We start from the raw sequence: 23,099 nt of genomic DNA, 5'->3' as shown, positions 1-23,099 counted from the left end.
CGTACAGTGATCTCCATAGGAATCATGGCAGCATTGTGGAGACGCAGGTTCTATAAACCTTAAAGGAGTTGTCCGACATAAACTCCAATTTTTGTTTTTAAGCTAATCTGTGCTGCATTGTCATATAAATCACCCCTACATTATTTTTCTTGTTTTCTAACTCTTGTTCCTCTTGAATTATCACTTTATTCTCTGCAGACACTTGATTAACCTGCAGCTCAACCAAACATGAAATGTTCCAAAGTCAAACATCACAGTCAGATCTGGCACTGCCCGGCCTCACTGTACAGCCCCGCCTTCTGCACACTCATTGGCTGTCAGTATTCTTCCCAGCCCTGACCTCTCATCACTACAGCATTGGAAATAACAACCCCACATAGGGCTCTGCAGACCCCACCACATAGGGCTCTGGAGACCCCACCACATAGGGCTCTGTACCCCACCACATAGGAATCTGCACCCACCACACTCACATCGCTCTGCACCCCCCACACATCGCTCTGCACTCCCCCCACAACGCTCTGCACTCCCCCCCACACAACACTTTGCACCCCACCTCCACACATCGCTCTGCACTCCCCCCACACAACGCTCTGCACTCCCCCCACACAACGCTCTGCACTCCCCCCACACAACGCTCTGCACTCCCCCCACACAACGCTCTGCACTCCCCCCACACAACGCTCTGCACTCCACCTCCACACATCGCTCTGCACTCCCCCCACACAACGCTTTGCACTCCACCTCCACACAACGCTTTGCACTCCACCTCCACACATCGCTCTGCACTCCACCCCCACACATTGCTCTGCACTCCACCCCCACACATCGCTCTGCACCCCACCCCCACACATTGCTCTGCACTCCACCTCCACACATCGCTCTGCACTCCACCTCCACACATCGCTCTGCATCCCCCCACACACATCGCTCTGCACTCCACCCCCACACATCGCTCTGCACTCCACCCCCACACATCGCTCTGTGCCCCCCCATCGCTCTGCACCTCCCCCCACAGATCACTATGCACCTCCCCCACCCCACTCATTGCTCTGCACCCCCCCCCACACAAATCGCTCTGCAGCCCATTATAGCCTCCACCGTGTAGGGAATACATACTCACCTCGGTCCCTGCCGCTGCTCCTCGTTCACCCGCTGTCTGCGCGCTGGCCATATCAGCACAGTAGTGATGTCACCACTGTACTGAACTGTCAAAGAGCACAGACAGCGGGACACTGATGAGAAGCAGCGCAGCGCTCCCTGTTATCAGTGCTTTCAAATGTATCGGCATCTGTGATGCCGATACATTTAAACTTGCGATTCTGAGCAGGGGGCCCGGTGCTGGCGCTGACACTGCAGGCAGCCGCTGCCAGGCCCCTCCCCCCAGCTCACAGGTCCCACAACAGTGGTGTGGGAGGTTGTGGGGAGAGTATGGAATTTGGGAAGGGTGTGGAAGAGGGGGGGCGGGGACTGCACGCACTGCACATGCCCAGCAGGGCGGCTACATGACGTCAGCTGTGATGCCCGTCTACAAGGCAAGCATAAGCTCCTGCCCCTGTCGACGTGACATCACAGGAAGCAGCAAAATCCTGGCAGGAGCGGTCACATGACCACTCTAAGTCGGAGGGAGAGGGGCTGACAGCAGGGCAGGTAGGTAGTTACTATCTATTTACCTGCCCCAATGTAGCCCAATAGTAAAATAATAAAAAATAGCAAATTAACCCAGATAACCCCTTTAATAGTCTCTATATAATCCCTATAAGAAAGTATCACCGTTCATTTTGTAAGAAAATCTCACAATTCCCGTCTCATGAGAGTCACATGACAAATTCTTTTGGTTCCTGGTGATTTCCACAAATGATAAAACAGCAATGACAATTTACTAGAAAACGATACTTAACACATAAGGAATGTTCGATGATGGAATTTCTACAATTGTATTAGGAAGTGAGACTTGACCCTTTCACGTCGTGAAATGCGGAAGCGAGAAAACTATTGTCTCATTATTCCACTTTTGAAATCCTTAAAATAATATAATAGGATCTCATACGTAACAGTGTGTAATATGGGATGTTTGAGGAAAGCCCCGTATCTGAATCTTTACTGCACTCATTTCTGCACATATTTGGTGCAAATTCGGACATGGACACCTCTGTGTTGCTAGATACAAACATTGAATGCTGTATCTATCGTCTGTGACAAGAAATGATTTACCATTCTGACTGATCAGCTTTAAATATATTTGCACTATACTGCACGCGCAAGATGGCCAAACCGTGCACATTAATATTATGGAAATTGAGGAGTAATCTGGTGGTTAGGGAAAACCTTCCATACACAGAAAAGTTGTCTGATCCTGCAAAAGATTTGGTGTGTATAGGGTCCTGTCGAATCTTGTTTGGCAGATAATGATGGGGAAAACACAAGACTGGAGAGTTCAATTCCCTTCAGTTTTCAGGAGGGAATAAGTTGCAGCCAGAGATGTGTGGCAGCGGTTCACTCTTTAAAGGGCGGTCTGAAGGCAGTCATTTTCATTATAAATGCCGATCTCTTTAGTGCCATAATCTAAACTATTTTCTGATATACTTGAATTAAAAATGCCTTTCTGTTTCCTAACTACATTATCTAATTTTCTTTTTTCTTTTTTTCTGGAGTGCCTGTGTGATGACGCTTTGTTTGAGAATCCCCGATGCATGCTCAGATACTTAAACAAAGCATCATCAGGGTGAAGAGGCTGTTGTCACGGTCACATCCACTGCCCACTTCCTGAAATGAAGCGTTATCAGTGACGCTCTTTTCAGGGGCTGGGTTATTTCCTGCGTGCTGTGCAATATGCATAATGACAATGCGCTCCCTGTTGCTGTCTCAGATAAGCAGTAATGAGCAAGCAACAGAACAGAGCGCACTGTCAGAGTGCGGTGTAAGGATAACTGGCATGCCGAGACCAGCGCTGCCTCTGACAGTGACGTCATTGGTCTCTGCACACCGGATAGTATTGTGACACTGCTCTGTTGCTGACTTGTTACTACTGATCTGAGCCAACAACAGAGAGTGCGCTGTCATTGTGACTAGCCGTGCCCCTGAAATGAGTGTTACTGATGATGCTTTGTTTCAGGGTGAGGGCAGAGGCTGCAACATAGTTACGGAAAATATTCCAGAAAAGTGCTCAAGTTCCCTATTCAATTATACTTGAGTACTCAAAATGCGTCCCAACTGTTCATTTTGAGTATCCGAGCATGGTAGTGCTCACTCATCACTAGTTACGAGTACTGAGCACCTGAGCATGGTAGTGCCCGCTCATCACTAGTTATGAGTACTGCTGAGCACCCGAGCATGGTAGTGCCCGCTCATCACTAGTTATGAGTACTGAGCACCTGAGCATGGTAGTGCCCGCTCATCACTAGTTATGAGTACTGAGCACCTGAGCATGGTAGTGCCCACTCATCACTAGTTACTAGTACTGAGAACCCGAGCATGGTAGTGCTCACTCATCACTAGTTACGAGTACTGAGCACCTGAGCATGGTAGTGCCCGCTCATCACTAGTTACCAGTACTGAGCCCCCGAGCATGGTAGTGCCCGCTCATCACTAGTTACCAGTACTGAGCACCCGAGCATGGTAGTGCCCGCCCATCACTAGTTACGAGTACTGAGCACCTGAGCATGGTAGTGCCCGCTCATCACTAGTTATGAGTACTGCTGAGCACCCGAGCATGGTAGTGCCCGCTCATCACTAGTTATGAGTACAGAGCTCCTGAGCATGGTAGTGCCCACTCATCACTAGTTACGAGTACTGAGCACCTGAGCATGGTAGTGCCCACTCATCACTAGTTACTAGTACTGAGAACCCGAGCATGGTAGTGCTCACTCATCACTAGTTACGAGTACTGAGCACCTGAGCATGGTAGTGCCCGCTCATCACTAGTTACCAGTACTGAGCCCCCGAGCATGGTAGTGCCCGCTCATCACTAGTTACCAGTACTGAGCACCCGAGCATGGTAGTGCCCGCTCATCACTAGTTACCAGTACTGAGCACCCGAGCATGGTAGTGCCCGCTCATCACTAGTTACGGGTACCGAGCACCTGAGCATGGTAGTGCCCGCTCATCACTAGTTACCAGTACTGAGTACCCGAGCTTGGTAGTGCCCGCTCATCACTAGTTACGGGTACCGAGCACCTGAGCATGGTAGTGCCCGCTCATCACTAGTTACGAGTACTGAGCACCTGAGCATGGTAGTGCTCACTCATCACTAGTTACGAGTACTGAGCACCTGAGCATGGTAGTGCCCGCTCATCACTAGTTACCAGTACTGAGCCCCCGAGCATGGTAGTGCCCGCTCATCACTAGTTACCAGTACTGAGCACCCGAGCATGGTAGTGCCCGCTCATCACTCGTTACCAGTACTGAGCACCCGAGCATGGTAGTGCCCGCTCATCACTAGTTACAAGTACAGAGCACCCGAGCATGGTAGTGCCCGCTCATCACTAGTTACAAGTACAGAGCACCTGAGCATGGTAGTGCCCGCTCATCACTAGTTACTAGTACAGAGCACCTGAGCATGGTAGTGCCCGCTCATCACTAGTTACAAGTACAGAGCACCTGAGCATGGTAGTGCTAGCTTGTCACTACTATTAATAATTAATAATACTCTTTATAATGATTTTACCAGTACTGGTTGCTTGCACCTCCTGTTGTAGCACAGGGAATGTCTGTCTTCTGCAGCTCGCCTTCGCATGTGTAGGGCGGTTTAACTTGCTGAGCGAGGTGAAAATACATTGTGTTCCCCAGAGGTAATTCAGCTTATCAGAAAATCCACACGCCCTGCCAGGCCTCCTGCATGGGAGAACTTCATTATCACCCCAGATTTCAGGATAAAACTGTGAAGCAGGGAATGATAGGTTGGGATTTTCATAGATCTGGATCTATACATTACCCTGCTTAGTCTTTTGTTCTTGTATAAAGAGTGGGAGCAATTTACAGGAAGTCTTATTCATTCATCCCCCAGGGCAACTTAAATCAGCATTTAAATGGGAACCTGAATTGCAGGTGCAGCCTTCATTTCTGATTTGCCCTATTCTTAAGTAAATGATTATTGTTGGTGTAGATTGGGATATTCCCTTAAAGCTTGTGTAGGAAATGACATCCCTTTCTACAATCAGTGATGAGTAAAGCGGCATTTACATTGAAAGATAATCAGAACGAATGTTCTTTAAAACACTCTTTTCACTATTATCTTGCAATGTTAACGAGCTGTAGAACACCGGAACGAATGAGCAAAACGCACAGCGCAAAAACTAATTGTGCACCATCCGGTGTAAGCAAAAATAAAATAATAGAAATCCCTTACAGCTCCTGGCCGCTCTTCCCCCCTTCTCGCAGTGTTAGATCTCAAGCAGTCGTCTGTGCAAATAGGCCCGATCTCTGACCGCAACGCATGGATTGGCCGCAGGTCTCCCGACCCGAGCGTGACGGCCGCATAGAATTATATGAAGCAGTTGACCAGCGGCCAGTCCGAGCATTGTGGTCCAAGATCGGACTGATGTGCACAGACTTTAGCCTGAGCCGTTACAGATATCAGGGTAGAGGGGCTACAGATATCAGGGTGGAGGGGCTACAGATATCAGGGTGGAGGGGCTACAGATATCAGGGTGGAGGGGCTACAGATATCAGGGTGGAGGGGCTACAGATATCAGGGTGGAGGGAGCTACAGATATCAGCGTGGAGGGGCTACAGATTTCAGGGTGGAGGGAGCTAAAGATATCAGCGTGGAGGGAGCTACAGATATCAGCGTGGAGGGAGCTACATATATCAGCGTGGAGGGACTACAGATATCAGGGTAGAGGGGCTACAGATATCAGGGTGGAGGGGCTACAGATATCAGGGTGGAGGGGCTACAGATATCAGGGTGGAGGGAGCTACAGATATCAGGGTGGAGGGGCTACAGATATCAGGGTGGAGGGAGCTACAGATATCAGCGTGGAGGGGCTACAGATTTCAGGGTGGAGGGAGCTAAAGATATCAGCGTGGAGGGAGCTACAGATATCAGCGTGGAGGGGCTACAGATATCAGGGTAGAGGGACTACAGATATCAGGGTAGAGGGGCTACAGATATCAGGGTAGAGGTGCTACAAATATCAGGGTGGAGGGACTACAGATATCAGGGTAGAGGGGCTACAGATATCAGGGTAAAAGGGCTACAGATATCAGGGTGGAGGGGCTACAGATATTAACGTGGAGGGGCTACAGATATCAGGGTAGAGGGGCTACAGATATCAGGGTAGAGGGGCTACATATATCAGCATAGAGGGGCTACAGATATCAGCGTGGAGGGGCTACAGATATCAGCGAGGAGGGGCTACAGATATCAGGGTGGAGGGGCTACAGATATCAGCGTGTTGGGGCTACAGATATAAGGGTAGAGGGGCTACAGATATCAGGGTAAAAGGGCTACAGATATCAGGGTGGAGGGGCTATAGATATACGCGTTGATGGGCTACAGATATCAGCATGTAGGGGCTACAGATATCAGCGTGGAGTGCTCTCTATACATTTATTTCCATCGGTGGTGCTCTCTATACATTTATTTCCTTTGATGGTGCTCTCTATGGATTTATTTCCATCGGTGGAGCTCCCTATGGATTTATTTCCATCGTTGGAGCTCTCTATATACATTTATTTCCTTTGATGGTGCTCTCTATGGATTTATTTCCATCGGTGGTGCTCTCTATACATTGATTTCCATCCGTGGAGCTCCCTATATGTTTATTTCCATCGGTGGTGCTCTCTATGGATTTATTTCCATCGGTGGTGCTCTCTATACATTGATTTCCATCGGTGGAGCTCCCTATATGTTCATTTCCATCGGTGGTGCTCTCTATGGATTTATTTCCATCGGTGGTGCTCTCTATGGATTTATTTCCATCGGTGGTGCTCTCTATGGATTTATTTCCATCGGTGGAGCTCTCTATGGATTTATTTCCATCGGTGGTGCTCTCTATGGATTTATTTCCATCGGTGGAGCTCTCTATGGATTTATTTCCATCGGTGGTGCTCTCTTGGATTTATTTCCATCGGTGGTGCTCTCTATGGATTTATTTCTATCGGTGGTGCTCTCTATGGATTTATTTCCATCGGTGGAGCTCTCTATGGATTTATTTCCATCGGTGGTGCTCTCTTGGATTTATTTCCATCGGTGGAGCTCTCTATGGATTTATTTCCATCGGTGGTGCTCTCTATGGATTTATTTCCATCGGTGGAGCTCTCTATGGATTTATTTCCATCGGTGGTGCTCTCTATGGATTTATTTCCATCGGTGGAGCTCTCTATGGATTTATTTCTATCGGTGGTGCGCTCTATGGATTTATTTCCATCGGTGTAGACCGTACTAGATAAAAGCCTCACCAGGCGTGACAGAAATTCGCATACATACACCTCCATTTTGAACTTTTGAAAGGATTATAGTCCGGCTCTGTGAATGTGTGCACAAAACTATGTCTGACTTACCAGGAGTTATTTTAGCTCATTTGTTCGGACTCAATAGGTTGTCAGGCCGGCTTTGTTAGGCTCCCGTTAGTGGCGTTTGTGAAAGGATGGGAGGGACCGCCTGCCCTTTGATTCAATCCCTCTGACTTTGTGTTTACAGTCTGTCACTGATGAAACATGTCAGGGGTATTATCATCTGGATAGAAGGAAGACAAAAAAGCCTGAAAATTACCATTAACCTTATTCTTGAAGGACTCTCTGCTAGAGTTTCCCTTTGATCTTCGTGACCCTCATCACATCTGAAAGGGCTTCTTGAAGTTTATAAATTGGATCCAACATTCTTTATGGGAAGTGGTTATGAGTATTTAAGGACTTAAGGCCCCGTCACACTAAGCAACATCGCTAGCAACATCGCTGGTAACGAACAACTTTTGTGACGTTGCTAGCGATGTTGCTGTGTGTGACATCCAGCAACAACCTGGCCCCTGCTGTGAGGTCGTTGGTTGTTGCTGAATGTCCTGGGCCATTTTTTAGTTGTTGCTGTCCTGCTGTGAAGCACAGATCGCTGTGTGTGACAGCGAGACAGCAACAACTAATGTGCAGTGAGCAGGGAGCCAGCTTCTGCGGAGGCTGGTAACTAATGTAAACATCGGGTAACCAAGAAGCCCTGTCCTTGGTTACCCGATATTTACCTTTGATACCAGCCTCCGCCGCTCTCACTGCCTGTGCTGCCGGCTCCTGCTCTGTGCACATGTAGCTGCAGCACACATCAGGCAATTAACCCGATGTGTGCTGTAACTAGGAGAGCAAGGAGCCAGTGCTAAGCATTGTGCGCTGCTCCCTGCTCTGTGCACATTTAGCTGCAGCACACATCAGGCAATTAACCCGATGTGTGCTGTAACTAGGAGAGCAAGGAGCCAGCGCTCAGTGTGCGCTGCTCCCTGCTCTGTGCACATTTAGCTGCAGCACACATCGGGTTAATTAACCTGATGTGTGCTGTAACTAGGAGACTGGGGGCTGGTCACTGGTTGCTGGTGAGCTCACCAGCAACTCGTGTAGCCACACTCCAGCGATCCCTGCCAGGTCAGGTTGCTGGTGGGATCGCTGGAGCGTCGCAGTGTGACAGCTCACCAGCAACCTCCTAGCAACTTACCAGCGATCCCTATCGTTGTTGGGATCGCTGGTAAGTTGCTTAGTGTGACTGGACCTTTAGTGTGTGTTAACTATTTCCATTTATTTTCAGAAGTAAATTAGCTCCTAATAACGTCTCAATCCCATTCGGGGCCTAAGTACCTCGGCTCCGAGCTCGGTATATTGGTTATAGCGTCATAAGTGATTCATATGTGAAAAATTTGGTGTACGATGTCACTTATTGGTATATTTCTTCTCTTATTTTGCAGTTGCCCTGCCTAAATTCCTACGACAGCTACTGCAGTAATCAAGTGGCAGCCAAAGCTCTCCTGGACCACAAGAAACAGGACCATCGAGTCCAGGACTTTCTACAACGCTGTCTAGAGTCACCTTTTAGCCGCAAATTAGACTTATGGAATTTCTTAGACATCCCCAGGAGTCGGCTAGTGAAGTACCACTTGCTACTGAAGGAAATACTCCGACATACACCAAATGATCACCCGGACCAGCAGCATTTGGAGGAAGCTGTAAGTGACATTTTATTTCTGTCTCACAAGATGTCACAGACCGTCAATGTCTGTTCTTGTAGAGTCTTATAAGTGCAACATTCTGTACATGGTTTATGGGGACATTTTTTACAATTTGCATTCCGGCAACTAATTCCGATTTTCCAACAAACCTCTTTTTATAAAACGTAAAGGGACTGTCTACTAAATGGACAAAGTTTTTTTTTTTAAGTGAAGTATCCCTCCTTCTAAAAATAATATGTACTCACTTCCAGCACCATTCCAGCAATGTCAGTGCCGAGTCTCCCAGGGCTTATATGACATTATGCCATGTGAGACCTGTAGGCAGTCAGTGGCTGCTTTTAGGCTGCTGCACTCTCACTTCTTCTGCTTGTCCAAGGGAAGCAAGTGTTCAGCAGTCCAATAGTGACCGCTGATTGGCAGTAGGGCTCTTGCGGCACAACAATGTCACACAAGCCCCAGGAGACCAGCTCTACATGTCACTGCAGTAAAGCCGGTGCATGAGGTGAGTATCTGTCTGCTATTATTATTTTATTGGGAAGGTATCAGCAGGTTTTTGCTATGTAATATGAGAGCAGCATAATGTAGGGGCTGAGACCCTGATTCCAGTGATGCGTTAATTACTGGGCTGTGCTTTGCTATTTCAATTAAATACGTGTTTTGTCAGCAGGAGATTATCACTGCAGGACTAGGTGTCTCCTGCCTTCTGGTCCAACCCCGCCCCAGCACTTACTGATAGCATTCTGTCAATATACAGAAAACCTCCAATCATAGGTGTGGGTGGGGTTATACACAAACAGCTGCCAATCACAGGTGTGGGCGGGGTTATACACAGCTCATCGTTCTGAACTCCGCTAGATCTGCAGAAGAGAAAACTGATTCTGTTACAACTGTTGTACCCAGTAAACAAAGTGATACATCACTGGAATCAGGGTCTCTGTTCCGATATTATACTGGTGTCAGATTACATAGCAAAAATTTCATGGCAGATCCCCTTTAAAATAGGCACTACTTTATTAATATTTAACATTTATGGTAAAGATTTTTTTTTTGTCTTATGAAAATCTTAGTTAAAGTGATTTTCCAAGTGGACAACCCATTCTTTAAAGAGAACCTGACAGCTGATACATGCTGCCCCTGACAGTATCAGGCAATGGCTGTATGATCTGAACTCGGTATATCTGACTCTGAAACTCAGCACACTTTTAATAGCCGCTGGGGACTCTGATCGCGCTGTAGACTAGTCAGATAGGCGGGTCCCTGGAGGTCCCCCCGCCGCTGCCCTGGATTCATAGTACTCACCATACGTGCACATAGGCAGAAACCTGTCAATCCAATGCATTGGGTGGGCAGAAGCACCGTAGATTGGGCTGCATGAATCAGATGTAAAGTTCTCATTAAAGCAAACTTCCCTAGTGAGCAGCGGATTTACAAAAGTCTCACCTACGGTGCCCTGCAGGGGACACGTGGTGTTGTATGACACCCATTCAAATGACTAGAAATGATCCTTGCATTTATATTCTGCTCTAATTCTGAGTTGAGAGACACCAGATAAGCCGGTCATGGACCCGGAAGCGCCTTCTACTAAACTGCTTTGAGCAAACCCATAAGGGTCGCAACGTTTTCCCATTTGTCGCACCTTATTCCCTGTCCTTCGTAAGGTTCTACAATAAAACACGATTTTATTTGCATCTTCAGCCAGAATATACGGTGAACTTTGTTACCTCTAATTCTGAGTTGGACCTCGCTCTATCACATTCATATTCTTTTTATAGCATATGGCCAATTTTAGGCTATGTGCCCACGTTGCGTTCTGCCCCTGCAGAAATTTCTGCAGCGATTTGAACAGCACACGTGTGCTTCAAATCGCTGCAGAAACAGAGCGTACTGAAGAGCCGATTTCATGCGCTCTGCATGCAGCCTCTCCCATAGACAGAGCGGGGGCTGCATGCAAAGCGCACGAAAGAAGTGACATGTCACTTCTTAGAACGCAGCGCTTCGGTAGTAGCCGAAGCGCTGCGTTCTAATACGCCACGTGGGCATGGATTAGGCACAATCTTCATAGATTGTGCTGGGGACGCAGGCCGCATGCAGTTACGCTGCGGTGCAGAACGCAGCGTAACTGCATGAAAATACGCTACGTGGGCACAGAGCCTAACATTTCTCAAACGGCAAATATATGAAATATAAATATTATCTGTCTAAAAGCATAAAGAAATCATATAAACATAGAAACCTAGATCATACCGTCTCCTGTGCCCTTCCTGTGAAAGCTCTGCGCGGTGTATCAAGAAGGGTGTCTTTCTGCAGATTCCCGCTAAGATAAATATACTGCTAAGTTGTATCTGGACAGAAGTTTATTAAACAATCCAGACATATTTATACCTGGAAAGAGTCTCTGCCAAGTATGTCACCATCACCGGTATTAGACGTGTGCTTCCCTCAATAAAGAAAGGCTGAAGTCATCCAGAAAGACCTCACGTGCCCAGTTCTGCGGACCCTCGGCTGTCAGGATAGTTCATTGCTTATCTTGCAAACTGTCATGGAAAGTGTAATACAGTACAGAGAAAAGAAATGAGCGCTTAAATAAATCAGCGACTCGCGGCCGGTCCTCGGCTATTTTTGGAATATTTCAGTGGTTATTTCACGCTGAGATGACAGCGCTGTAATTGTTCAGTCTTTTTCTATGAATTTTATATGTGCAGAATGTGGGTGGATGAAGTCGATTCTAATCCTGTCCCTTATTTTCTGGCAGATTAATATAGTTCAGGGGATTGTAACGGAAATTAACGCCAAAACGGGAGAGTCTGAATGTCACTATTACAAGGAGAGGCTGATTTATCTTGAAGATTGTCAGAGGGATCCACTGATCGATAACTCTCGGGCTCTGTCCTGTCATGGGGAGCTGAAGAATAACAGGGGGGCGGTAAGTCACTCAGCTCAATATGATACTATTATAATAAAGCTGATATCTGTAATATTCTGTATCAAACCTGACGCTGCCTCTACTAGGATTTTAAAGGTGTCTTTTTAGGGTTTTGTCAGGGTTTATGGTATTTATGATGATAAGAATAGTGCTGGTCCTAATAACTACAGTAAAGAAAACCTAAGGGACTACATTAGAAGTCAATGAGGTTCTTAAGGATTACAAGGCAACTGTTTGATAAAAAGATCCGACACAGATGATGGAGCCAAGACCGCCATACTGAACCCATGTTTAGAGATTTACTGTCAAATCCCAATGGACCTCACACCCCCAATGCTTTGCCGCACGCGCTGCTCTGCCGCACACATGCTCCCAATGCTCTGCCACACGCTCACCCGCAATGCTCTGCCGCACGGACGCCCACAATGCTCTGCCGCAACGCTCTGCCGCACACATGCTCCCAATGCTCTGCCACATGCTCACCCGCAATGCTCTGCCGCACGGACGCCCACAATGCTCTGCTTTAATGCTCTGCCGCACACATGCTCCCAATGCTCTGCCACATGCTCACCCGCAATGCTCTGCCGCACGCACGCCCTCAATGCTCTGCCGCACACATGCTCCCAATGCTCTGCCACACGCTCACCCACAATGCTCTGCCGCACGGACGCCCACAATGCTCTGCCGCAATGCTCTGCCGCACACATGCTCCCAATGCTCTGCCACATGCTCACCCGCAATGCTCTGCCGCACGCACGCCCTCAATACTCTGCCACACGCACACCCCAATGCTCTGCCACATGCTCACCCGCAATGCTCTGCCACACGCACGCCCGCAATACTCTGCCACACGCACACCCCAATGCTCTGCCGCATGCATGCCCCCAATGTTCTGCGGATTTTTCTATTTTCTCCCGATAAGAACATTCACATCGCCGCAAGCATAAATAGACATGCTGTGGCTCAGAAAGCTGGCCCACATGTCACTTTACGCTGCAGAAAAAAGAAGCAGAGTGGGACTAGGATTTATAAACCTTTAGATTGGGCTAGATTTTAGACCTTTTCCAAGATAGCTGTTAATGAAAATCGGCATTGTTTTATGCGGAACTTGGTTTTGCAGGAATACAGGTAAAATATACCTTTGTACCGTGTTAGCCAGTAGATATAAAATGCAAGAATATTGAATATTGATTTATTTGATCATTATGATCTCATTATAACCAGTAAAATCTTCATGGTAAATTGTCGTTATTGACAGATGACGGTCACAGGGCTCTTTTTTACCTCTTCTGCACTTTTATGTGATGGCCTCAGATCAAGTCGTGTAAAGTGAAATCCTCTCTGTTCTTGCCTTGCACTCATTAAGCCTCCCAAACCCCCACACCCCGTCCCCTCCCCATCGCCTTTCAACAACAGTAAAGGATTTGACATCAGCCAGAGCTGAAGCCCTTTGATCTTTGTAGCTGCAGCTCTTCAAATGTGATCATTTTGTTATTTGTACTGATTACATGATTATTGGCGAGTGAGGCTCTTACATCTCTTACTTCGCCCCAGCTGCCATTGTTTTTTGTAACCTATCCATTATATTCAGCGCCATGTGTCACTCACAGATGAAAGAGCTCCATGTATCTTATGGGATCCAATTTCGCTCTTAATGATGTGTACTCCATATTGAAAGGATCTCCAGCTGCAGATATAATCCTGCAGAATCTCACAGTTCAGAACAGATTAATGCTATTCTGCCCTCTAAAGCCACGGTGACATTTCTGGTCATTGCACGTTACATTTATTTTCTTCTAGTATCTTTCCTTTTTTTTTCTGCTCTCACCTCATTGATTTCACTAGTTTCCAATGCAGTTTTACGGCTTTCACTCTCTATACTCTTGAATGACAATGATTATTGATATCAAAGATCAGATATCTTAAGGTGGCCATACACATGCGGTAGCTCTCAGTAGACCGCTCTCTCCTGACTTCCCCAAGCACATGAACTTTCGATTTAGCCGAGCCTCCATGTGTTTATAAACTGAAAAAAGTGGAGAAAGCCTCTGCCATACTCCTCTGAAAACAGAAGGATTGAGCTTTGATATTCCGACTGCCTGACTCTTCTCTTCCTTGATATCTTTTGTTGGGGGAGATGAAGGAGGACCTCTGTAAGCCCCAACACATGGACTAATGTCGGCTGATGTTGACTGATTCAGCCGACACTTTGTGTATGGCGGTGCCAGCCAACTGATCCTTGAGATAGGTGTTGTTAAAGTAATTCTTACTCCTATTAAAAGTTTCTGAGATTCATTCTGTAGCGCTGGTGAGAATTAAGGAAATACACAGGCATATGATTTCCAAAGCTCTCCAAATGATTTTAATGAGAATCAGATCTTTTATAGTCCTCAGAAATATAGGCGTACCATGCATAAATGTAGGCGTTCCTTACAGGATAGCAAATAGTAGATTACATAACTGCATAATAAGTAAAGACACTCCCAGCATCCACCTAGCTAAGCCACATCTCCTGAAGAAATCTTTGTTCCAAAAGTGAAATCCCACATCCTAAGAACATTTTAGCAGGCCTGAAGACATTAATTCCTTCCTTACTTTAACAATGTTGATCTGGTGTGTTGGGTTTTGGACTACCAAAGGTAAGTTGCTAACAGAGATGTCTGCCAGTGTCTTTCTCATAGAGAACTCAGGAGCACTTGAATGAGCGAGTGCTCCTGTGCATGGAAGAGACGACCAAGATGCATTCGGGCTGAGGAATCGATCAGCTGACAGTTATCTAATGTGTATGGCCGTCTTAACATATCAGATTGTTGTCTGGTCCCAGGAACATCATCACTTTTCGGACAAATTTCATCTAATGCTTATGAGGAAATGTTTGGTTCATATTTCACTGACAAACTTAGAAAACATAAACCGTAAGATGATCTGTTACTTACCACAGTTGTCGTTTTTTGTTTTCTCAGAAATTTCATGTGTTCCTCTTTCAAGAAGTCCTGGTAATTACAAGAACTATAACGCAAAATGACAAAGTTTACTATCAACTTTACCGACAACCAATTCCTGTAAAGGATCTTGTAGTGGAAGACTTACAAGACGGAGAAGTTCGCGTGGCCGGATCGTTACGTGGAGCCTTTACCAACAATGAGAGAAGTGAGTCTGGCTACATTGACGACCTTCTAGAATTTATTGAAGCCTTCAAGTGGGAGAATAGAATACGCGATTTTGAAATTGGGCTTCGGTTCATTTATTTTGTTTGGTCTTTTTATTTTTTTTAATAATTAGTAAGGCAATGCCTTAACCTGCTAAGTAATATATTTTGCTACCGGTTTGTTTAAAATGTTTTAGAACTGATTTTTTCATAGTTTAAAAGGGTCTAAGTATCACCAAGATATGCTGTATTGTATGATCAACTACTAAAACCAGGGCTGTGGAGTCGGTAAACCAAACCTTCGACTCCGACTCCTCAATTTCTCTTGCACCGACTCCGACTCCTACATATATTGCTTATAGTTAGGTGAAAAATTTATTGTAATACATGAACATGTGTATGTGAACATCAGACATTTAATAATTTTTATGATACAATAATCAAGATATTTGGATAGAACATAAAATATATTTATTGGAATACAACTTTAGAACACAAACTGTAATAAATTGTAAATATGTAATACACTATGTAATGTACAGTAGAGTACATATATATTTTGTGTGTGTGTGTGTGTGAATATATATATATATATATATATATATATATATATATATACACACACACAAGATATATATGTAATCTGCTGTATATTACATAGTGTATTACATATTTACAATTTAGTACAGTTTTTTGTGTTCTAAAGTTGTATTCCAATAAATATATTTTATGTTCTATCCAAATATCTTCATTATTGTATCATAAAAATTATTAAATGTCAAATGTTCACATTGTACTACAATACATTTTTCACTTAAATATAAGCATTATACTAAATGTTATTATTTAGTAAAATATTAAGCACATTCTGCATTGCACTACTGTCCCCAATTTATTATATATTTTAGGAGTCGGAGTCGGTGCATTTTATACCGACTCCAACTCCACCAAAATGAGCTCCGACTCCACGTCTCTGACTCCATAGCCCTGACTAAAACCTCGATGTACTGAAACATTGCAAACTTTTTGGCTTTTATTAGATATTTTTGTTTACGAATGCTGTGCCTCAAGCTGCAGTTCAGCCCATTTTAAGTGACTGGGGCTATGCAGCAATGTTAGGCACATCGTCTTAGGGTATGTGTACACAATCAGGACCCGCTGTGTCTTGGAAGCGAGGTACAAATGCAAAGTCCTACATCTGGGCAAAAAAAATGTAAAAAGCCTATATAGTATGGGAGGAATATAACTAGGTGATTGCACCGGGGAAAAGGACTTAATAGTGGATTCCAGATTCAACATTAGCCAACAATGTGGAGCTGCAGCTAAAAAGGCCAACAAAATTCTGGGATGTATCAAGACAAGCATTGAATCTAGATCAAGAGAGTTAATTATTCCCCTATAATCTGCCCTCTCGAATACTGTGCACAGTTTTGGGCGCCCCAATTCAAGAAAGACATCGATATATTGGAGCAAGTCCAGAGAAGAGCAACCTAGATGGTAGAAGTTCTGCAAAGCATGTCATATGAAGAACGGCTACAAGAACTAGGGATGTTTAGTTTGAAAAAGAGAAGGCTGAGAGGAGACTTATTAGCGGTCTACAAATATCTGAAAGGTGGTCACTGTGCAGAGGAAACCACCCTATTCTCATTAGCACAAGGAAGTACACGAAGCAATGGGATGAAACTTAAAGGAAGGAGATTCAGATTAAATATTAGGAAAAACTTTCTGACATTGAGGGCAGTCAGGGAGTGGAACAGGCGACCACGGGAGGTGGTGAGCTCTCCATCAATGGAAATCTTCAAATGGAAACTAGATAAAGATATAGCTGGGATGATTTAGGAAAGCCTGCACTCACAGGGGGTTGGACCCGATGGCCCTTGAGGTCCCTTCCAACTCTACCATTCTATGATTCTATGAGTCTCCTCCGCAGGAGATCGCAGCTTCTCGTGCCCACGATCCGGGCTCGGGCAGTTGCAGTCTCTTGCTGTTCTCCCTACGGAGAACACTCTGGTCTCCGCAGCAAAGAATTGACATGCTTAAGGCTCTCCGAGCCGCACCTCAGGTCACAGGTCACTGCTGTGGGCAGGAGATTTCTAGAAATCTCATCTACTGTGCTTGTATTATACATTGCAGCATTCTGAAACACGCTGCGTACAAAACGCTGTGAAGCCTTAGAACAAAAATTTCACGTAGTAGAAATCTGCAGAAAACACTAATATTTAGAAACAGAATTGTGGTTTTGTGCAGTGCTAGATCTGGTTGTTTCATAAATGTAAAGTAAAATTTGTATATTTATAGTTTTCTTTTTGTTTCTATTTGCAGTTAAAAACTTTTTCAGAGTAGGTTACAAGAACGGACCCCAAGCCCAGGCTCATTCTTTTCAAGCAAATGACACTTTCAACAAACAACAGTGGCTGAATTGTATCCGGCAATCCAAAGAGTCAGTCCTGTGTGCCGGAGGAGACAACCTGCTGCCTTCAGAAGGACAATTGGTAATATCTGCGGAGGAGAGCGGCGATCCTCAGCAGGCCACAAGGTTTGAACAAATGGACCACTCGGATAGTATCTCAGACTGCAGTATGGACACGAGCGAGGTCAGCATGGACTGTGAACAGATGGAACAGACGGACTGTAGCATACACAGCAAGCAGGTCGAGAGTGATGTTTGACAAAACCTACAATTTACCTGCTGGTTACCTGTACAGTATTTGCATTCCATGTGTGGAGCAGCTGGAGAAGCACTTTTATAATATTCTAGCAGAGGGCGCCATCAAGGCTTATGGTGTTCATGGTCAACAGTACTGTAGCAACCAGCTTTACCTGCGAGCTGGACCTGCACCCACCCCGGTCTTCTAAATCGGCTGTGCGTTGGGATAGATTCTGTCTATCCAGAAAGTACCATCGGCATGCTGTCAAGAAGAGTCTCTTAAACTACTGTCTATATGTGTATTATATACAAAAATATATGTTTACTGTAAAAAGAACAAAAAATTTTATTATTTTTTTCAGATTAATACTGCATCTTAGTACATATATCTGATATCAAATAAGGAAAATCTTAATAGTACGTTAAGTAAGATCAATATGTGAGTTATGGGGATTGACCTCTATAAGTAATGGCATTTCATTGGGGCAAGTTATTATTCCAAAAATACCAAAGCCGCAGCAAAGGCTAGGTTCACATTTCTGTTGTTTTGCATCAATCACATGCGTTGCTTGACGCTTGTGACTGATGCGTTGTACAACGGGTGACAAGAATTGGAATTCATTGTCACAAGAAAGCGGATTCCGTTGTAAAACAAGTGATCGTTCACAATAGCCGGCCGCCGGCTTTTGAGAGCGATCAGCTGATCTCCCGGCCGCCGGCTTTTGAGAGCGCAGTCGCTCTCAAAAGCCGGCTGCCGGGCGATCAGCTGTAATAGGTAATATACCAAAAAAGGGGACACAGGACAGGGAAAAAGTTGACCCTAATGGGCCCTAAAGCCTGTCCCTACCTAGTAATGAAGGGTATGACGCCCCCATTCACCGACGAGAAATCCTAATAGTCCCTAGTACACCCTACACTATACTAACAAGGCACCACAAAACAAAAGTGAGAAAATATTAAAACCTGATAGATAAATTACACCATAGATAATCAATTGTGACTCATCTGGTTAGAAGATCCATCAGTCAGGGTCCTCAGTGGTAGTCCCGATGCGTTTCCCCCTGTGAGGTACACAGGGTTCATCAGGGGTCAGTCAGACCAATAGGCCGGGATGACGGATGTCACATCCCAGGAGCAGCCAGAGTCAGGGTGCTTGAGGAAAATCACATGTGACCAGAACTTGCTGCGAGTCCATAGGAAATGCATTGAAGTGAAACACATTTGTGCCGGATCCGGCAGAATACCGCTGATGTCAAGCCCGCCTAAGATCAACAGCACATCTTGCACAACATATGTGAGGAGCCCAGCATTTGACTTGTCTTGCATCCAAAGTACAGTTCTTAAGGGTACTTTACACGCTGCGACATCGCTAGCGATTGCTAGCGATTTCGAGCGCGATAGCACCCGCCCCCGTCATATGTGCGACATTTGGTGATTGCTGCCGTAGCGAACATTATCGCTACGGCAGCGTCACACGCACATACCTTGTCAGCGACGTCGCTGTGACCGCTGAACAATCCCTCCTTCAAGGGGGAGGTGCGTTCGGCGTCACCGCAACGTCACTAAGCGGCCGTCAAATAGAAGCGGAGGGGCGGAGATGAGAGGGACGTAACATCCCGCCCACCTCCTTCCTTCCGCATTGCCGGTGGACGCAGGTAAGGAGATGTTTGTCGTTCCTGTGGTGTCACACATAGCGATGTGTGGTGCCACAGGAACGACAAACAACATCGTACCTCCAGCAGCGATATTAAGGAAAGGAGCGACGTGTCAACGATCACCGTTTTTGTACGATTTTACGATCGTTGCTCCTTTGTGTCACACGCTGCGATGTCGCTACCGGCGCCGGATGTGCGTCACTAACGACATGACCCCGACGATATATCGGTAGCGATGTCGCAGCATGTAAAGTACCCATAGGCTTTCATGATGAGAACAGTCATGGTGTGTCTTTGAGGCTTAAGCCTGTACTCCCCACAAATGTATCTGAAGGTATTGCGACAGTCCCGACACTGCCGACACATTTTAGCTATATCAGATTGCACAGTAGTAGTTTATAGCTATTAGATTTGAAATAACTTTGCAGAATCGTTGCAAGCAAATTTTACAGCCGCTGCAGGCATTGTCCAGATATGTCTAGACATGTATAGGTGTGCCTAGCCTGTAACAATCCCACTGACGTTTTGCAACTTCAATGAAATGGAAGAAATTCATGCCTTTGCTTGCCTATAAATTACATAACAGCACACATGCTATGGACAATACATGGACAGCCTGAAAATATGAAAAAAAAAAAAAAAATCACTCAACCAGAAGATTTCAGAAACATGGTAAGTGACAGGAAACTTTCAAGGTGATTTTCGTGATCCGCAGCTCAAATTCCATAATACACACCGAAAAAGTGGAATAAGTGATCAGGAAGCAAAATCTTTTATGTACAGTGTTATTTGTCCCTTTAATTGTCTGCAGTTCAGTAGTGATCCAGTTCTGGAGAACCCTATGTATCACTCAAAAAACCCTGAGAATTGTGCAGACAGGAGAGTACACATTACATAGAGGAATAAAGGTTCAATAGAAAGGCTTTGAGCCCACTCATCATTTGCCCATTCCTTTCTCTCCGTCTTGTAGTTCGGAGAGTCTTGTGTGATTGCTGTTTGGTCTGTCTTATCCTGAATGTGTCTTTAACCTAGAGCGGGACTAGCGTTCCCACTGCCCTGTGCACTAGCCAGGGTTGTGTGTATGGAAACAGGGATAGGAACGGGATCACCGGGGTGAAATAACCCCTCTAGGGACATCAGGGAGCTCAAGGATGCTGAGGGCAAGTATCACTGGTTACCCTTCCCTAGTGTCAGTGTATCCCTTCTCCCATATTGCCTTGTGCCGATCTTGCTGGAGCATGACAACCAGGAGCTACCCTGAAGAGGTACCTGGTGCCTATCGTCAGACAAGTCAATCCTCACCATCAGAGGCTCTGGTGAAGACTGGGTAGGCATGTAGTAACGCTCCTCACAGGGTAAGCTTGGTTCTGGGAATAGTTGGTCTACATCCCTCTCACTCCCCCATCACTGTACCATGATAGGCGATTTATTATTAGACATGAAGCATAGGTATGACAAGTCAGGATCCAAACATACAAGAACACAGAGCTTCTATCTGGCTGACATATTGGTTACCGGCTCCTGACAAAAAAAGCCATAAGCAAGTAAATCAAATACACAAAAGTGTGACCCTTCGTGCTGAACCACTAGCGGTTCACTACTTTGTCATTATCAATATAATTGCACTTGCCTGTCTTCAGAATAGAAGAACACAACATGTTATTTTTTGCCAATTAACGCACACACGTCAATGAGAAAAATGTTGCATTATTTTACATGTTATTTGTTTTTACTTTTATTTATAGTTTTTATTACGGTGAATGGCTTGGGGTTTACGGAGATTCACAATAAGTGTATATAAATCCTGCTCAGAAAGACATAATAATCAATATCTGGCAGAAGTTTAAGATGTGGTCAAGTGCAGCCCATGGGTCACATGTGGCCCTCTCCTTGTACCGCTGCGGCCCACCAAAGTACTGAAACAGTGGGCCGCAGCCTGTGCCATACTCTCCCCCACCGCACTTCTGCCGCTGCTGCCGCCCACTGCCTGGTGTCACCGCTATTTGCATCCTCAGAAAGCAAACATCAATGAATATATTGGCGAAAGATCTTATACCAATCAGCGTGAGGCACAGCAGACCTGACACATCATGTGTGCTGGGGGTGTCAGTGCACCAGAGCCCGGAGGCAAACCACCGGGTGGAACGGGAGCAAGGTGAGTATGTGTTTGTTTTTTTTAATTTGTGTATGGGATGTTTGCATGTATGTATTAGGCTGTGTATAGGAGGCTATGTGAGGGCTCATGAAGTATTTAGGAGACTGTGGGGCTCATGAAGCTTGTAGGAGGCTATGTGGAGCTCATAATGTATAAAAGATACTATGTAAAGGCTCATGCTATATTTAGGACTATGTGGGGACTCAGAAATGTATGTAGGAGGCTATGTGGAGCTCATGTTTGATATATGAGGCTCAGTGAGGCTCATAATGTATATAGGGGCTATTTGGAGCTCATACTGTATACAGGAGGCTATATGGGGGTCATAATGTATTTAGGAGACTGGGCTAATGCTATATATAGGGGGCTATGTGGGGTCTCTTACTGTATCTAGGGGGCTATGTGGGGGCTCACACTGTATATAGAAGGGCTATGTGGGGGCTCACACTGTATATAGAAGGGTTATGTGGGGGCTCACACTGTATATAGAAGGGTTATGTGGGGGCTCACATTGTATATAGAGGGGCTATGTAGGAATTCATACGGTATGTAGGGGGCTGTGTGGGGGCTCATACTGAATATAGTATGGCTGTGTGGACTCATACAGTATATAAAGAGGATATGTGGGGGGCTCAGACTGTATATAGGGACTATATGGGGGCTCATTGTAAATAGAGAAGCTATGTGGGAGTTCATATTGTATATAGGGGGGCTTTGTGGAGGCTCATCCTGTATGTAGGGAGCTATGTGAGGGCTCATGCATTATATAGTGGAATGTCAGCATACATGAATTGTATGACATAAATATAAAATAATTATAATTTATATGTTAATTTTTGAACAGAATTAAGTTTAGCCTATTGGTTTGACCCTCCACACCAGTCACGGTCTCTCATGTGGCCCCACTGGAAAATTAATTGCCCACCCCTGCTTTAGATAGTTATCATGCTGGAAAAGTGCAAGTCTACAAGGGGCACGTAGTGATGGTAGCATCTTCTTTTTCAATATAGAGCAGTAAGTCTTTGAATATATGGTACCTTCAATGAAATGTAGCTCCCCATCACTAACAGCGCTCATGCAGCCTCACATAAGGACACTGCTGACCATATTTCACTGTAGGTACTATGCATTTAGAAAAAAATATTGTAGAAAAAAAGCATGGTACCTACAGTGAAATGCGTTCCTTATGTGGGGCTGTATGAGTGTTGCTGGTGTTGGGGAGCTGCATTTCCTTCATTGTATCATGAATTCACAGATGTGTACTGCTCTACAGTGTGTCCACCCATATCCTGTCCACAGCCATTAACTTGAGAACGGCAGTAGCTATAGGCATAGAAGTGGTGTCAAGGTATAGTAAAGTAGCCATGCGCTACGCAATGAAACCACCTATAGCGCCACCTGGTGGAAAACAACGGAGTTAGCATTTTT

At 45.4% G+C, this 23,099-nt stretch overlaps 1 protein-coding gene across 3 annotated transcripts in view; it reads left to right on the top strand.

Moving 5' to 3' along the window:
• The window catches only part of ARHGEF3 (Rho guanine nucleotide exchange factor 3), a 354,608-nt gene extending 336,399 nt beyond the window's left edge, over positions 1-18,209 (top strand). Inside the window, exons 9-12 of one of the 3 annotated variants that reach the window (XM_075321321.1) lie at positions 8,883-9,140; positions 11,896-12,066; positions 15,030-15,216; positions 17,537-18,209. In XM_075321321.1, the coding sequence (XP_075177436.1) occupies positions 8,883-9,140; positions 11,896-12,066; positions 15,030-15,216; positions 17,537-17,883 (963 nt within the window). In that variant the 3' untranslated portion in view covers positions 17,884-18,209. The remainder of the gene's footprint in view (positions 1-8,882; positions 9,141-11,895; positions 12,067-15,029; positions 15,217-17,536) is intronic. The other 2 variants (XM_075321322.1, XM_075321323.1) reach the window with 2 other exon arrangements.
• Positions 18,210-23,099: the final 4,890 nt, after the last annotated feature.

This window comes from Anomaloglossus baeobatrachus, chromosome 8 (assembly GCF_048569485.1).
Source record: "Anomaloglossus baeobatrachus isolate aAnoBae1 chromosome 8, aAnoBae1.hap1, whole genome shotgun sequence".
Classification (NCBI taxonomy): Eukaryota; Metazoa; Chordata; class Amphibia; order Anura; family Aromobatidae; genus Anomaloglossus; species Anomaloglossus baeobatrachus.
This window is presented reverse-complemented; position numbering and strand designations above follow the sequence as displayed.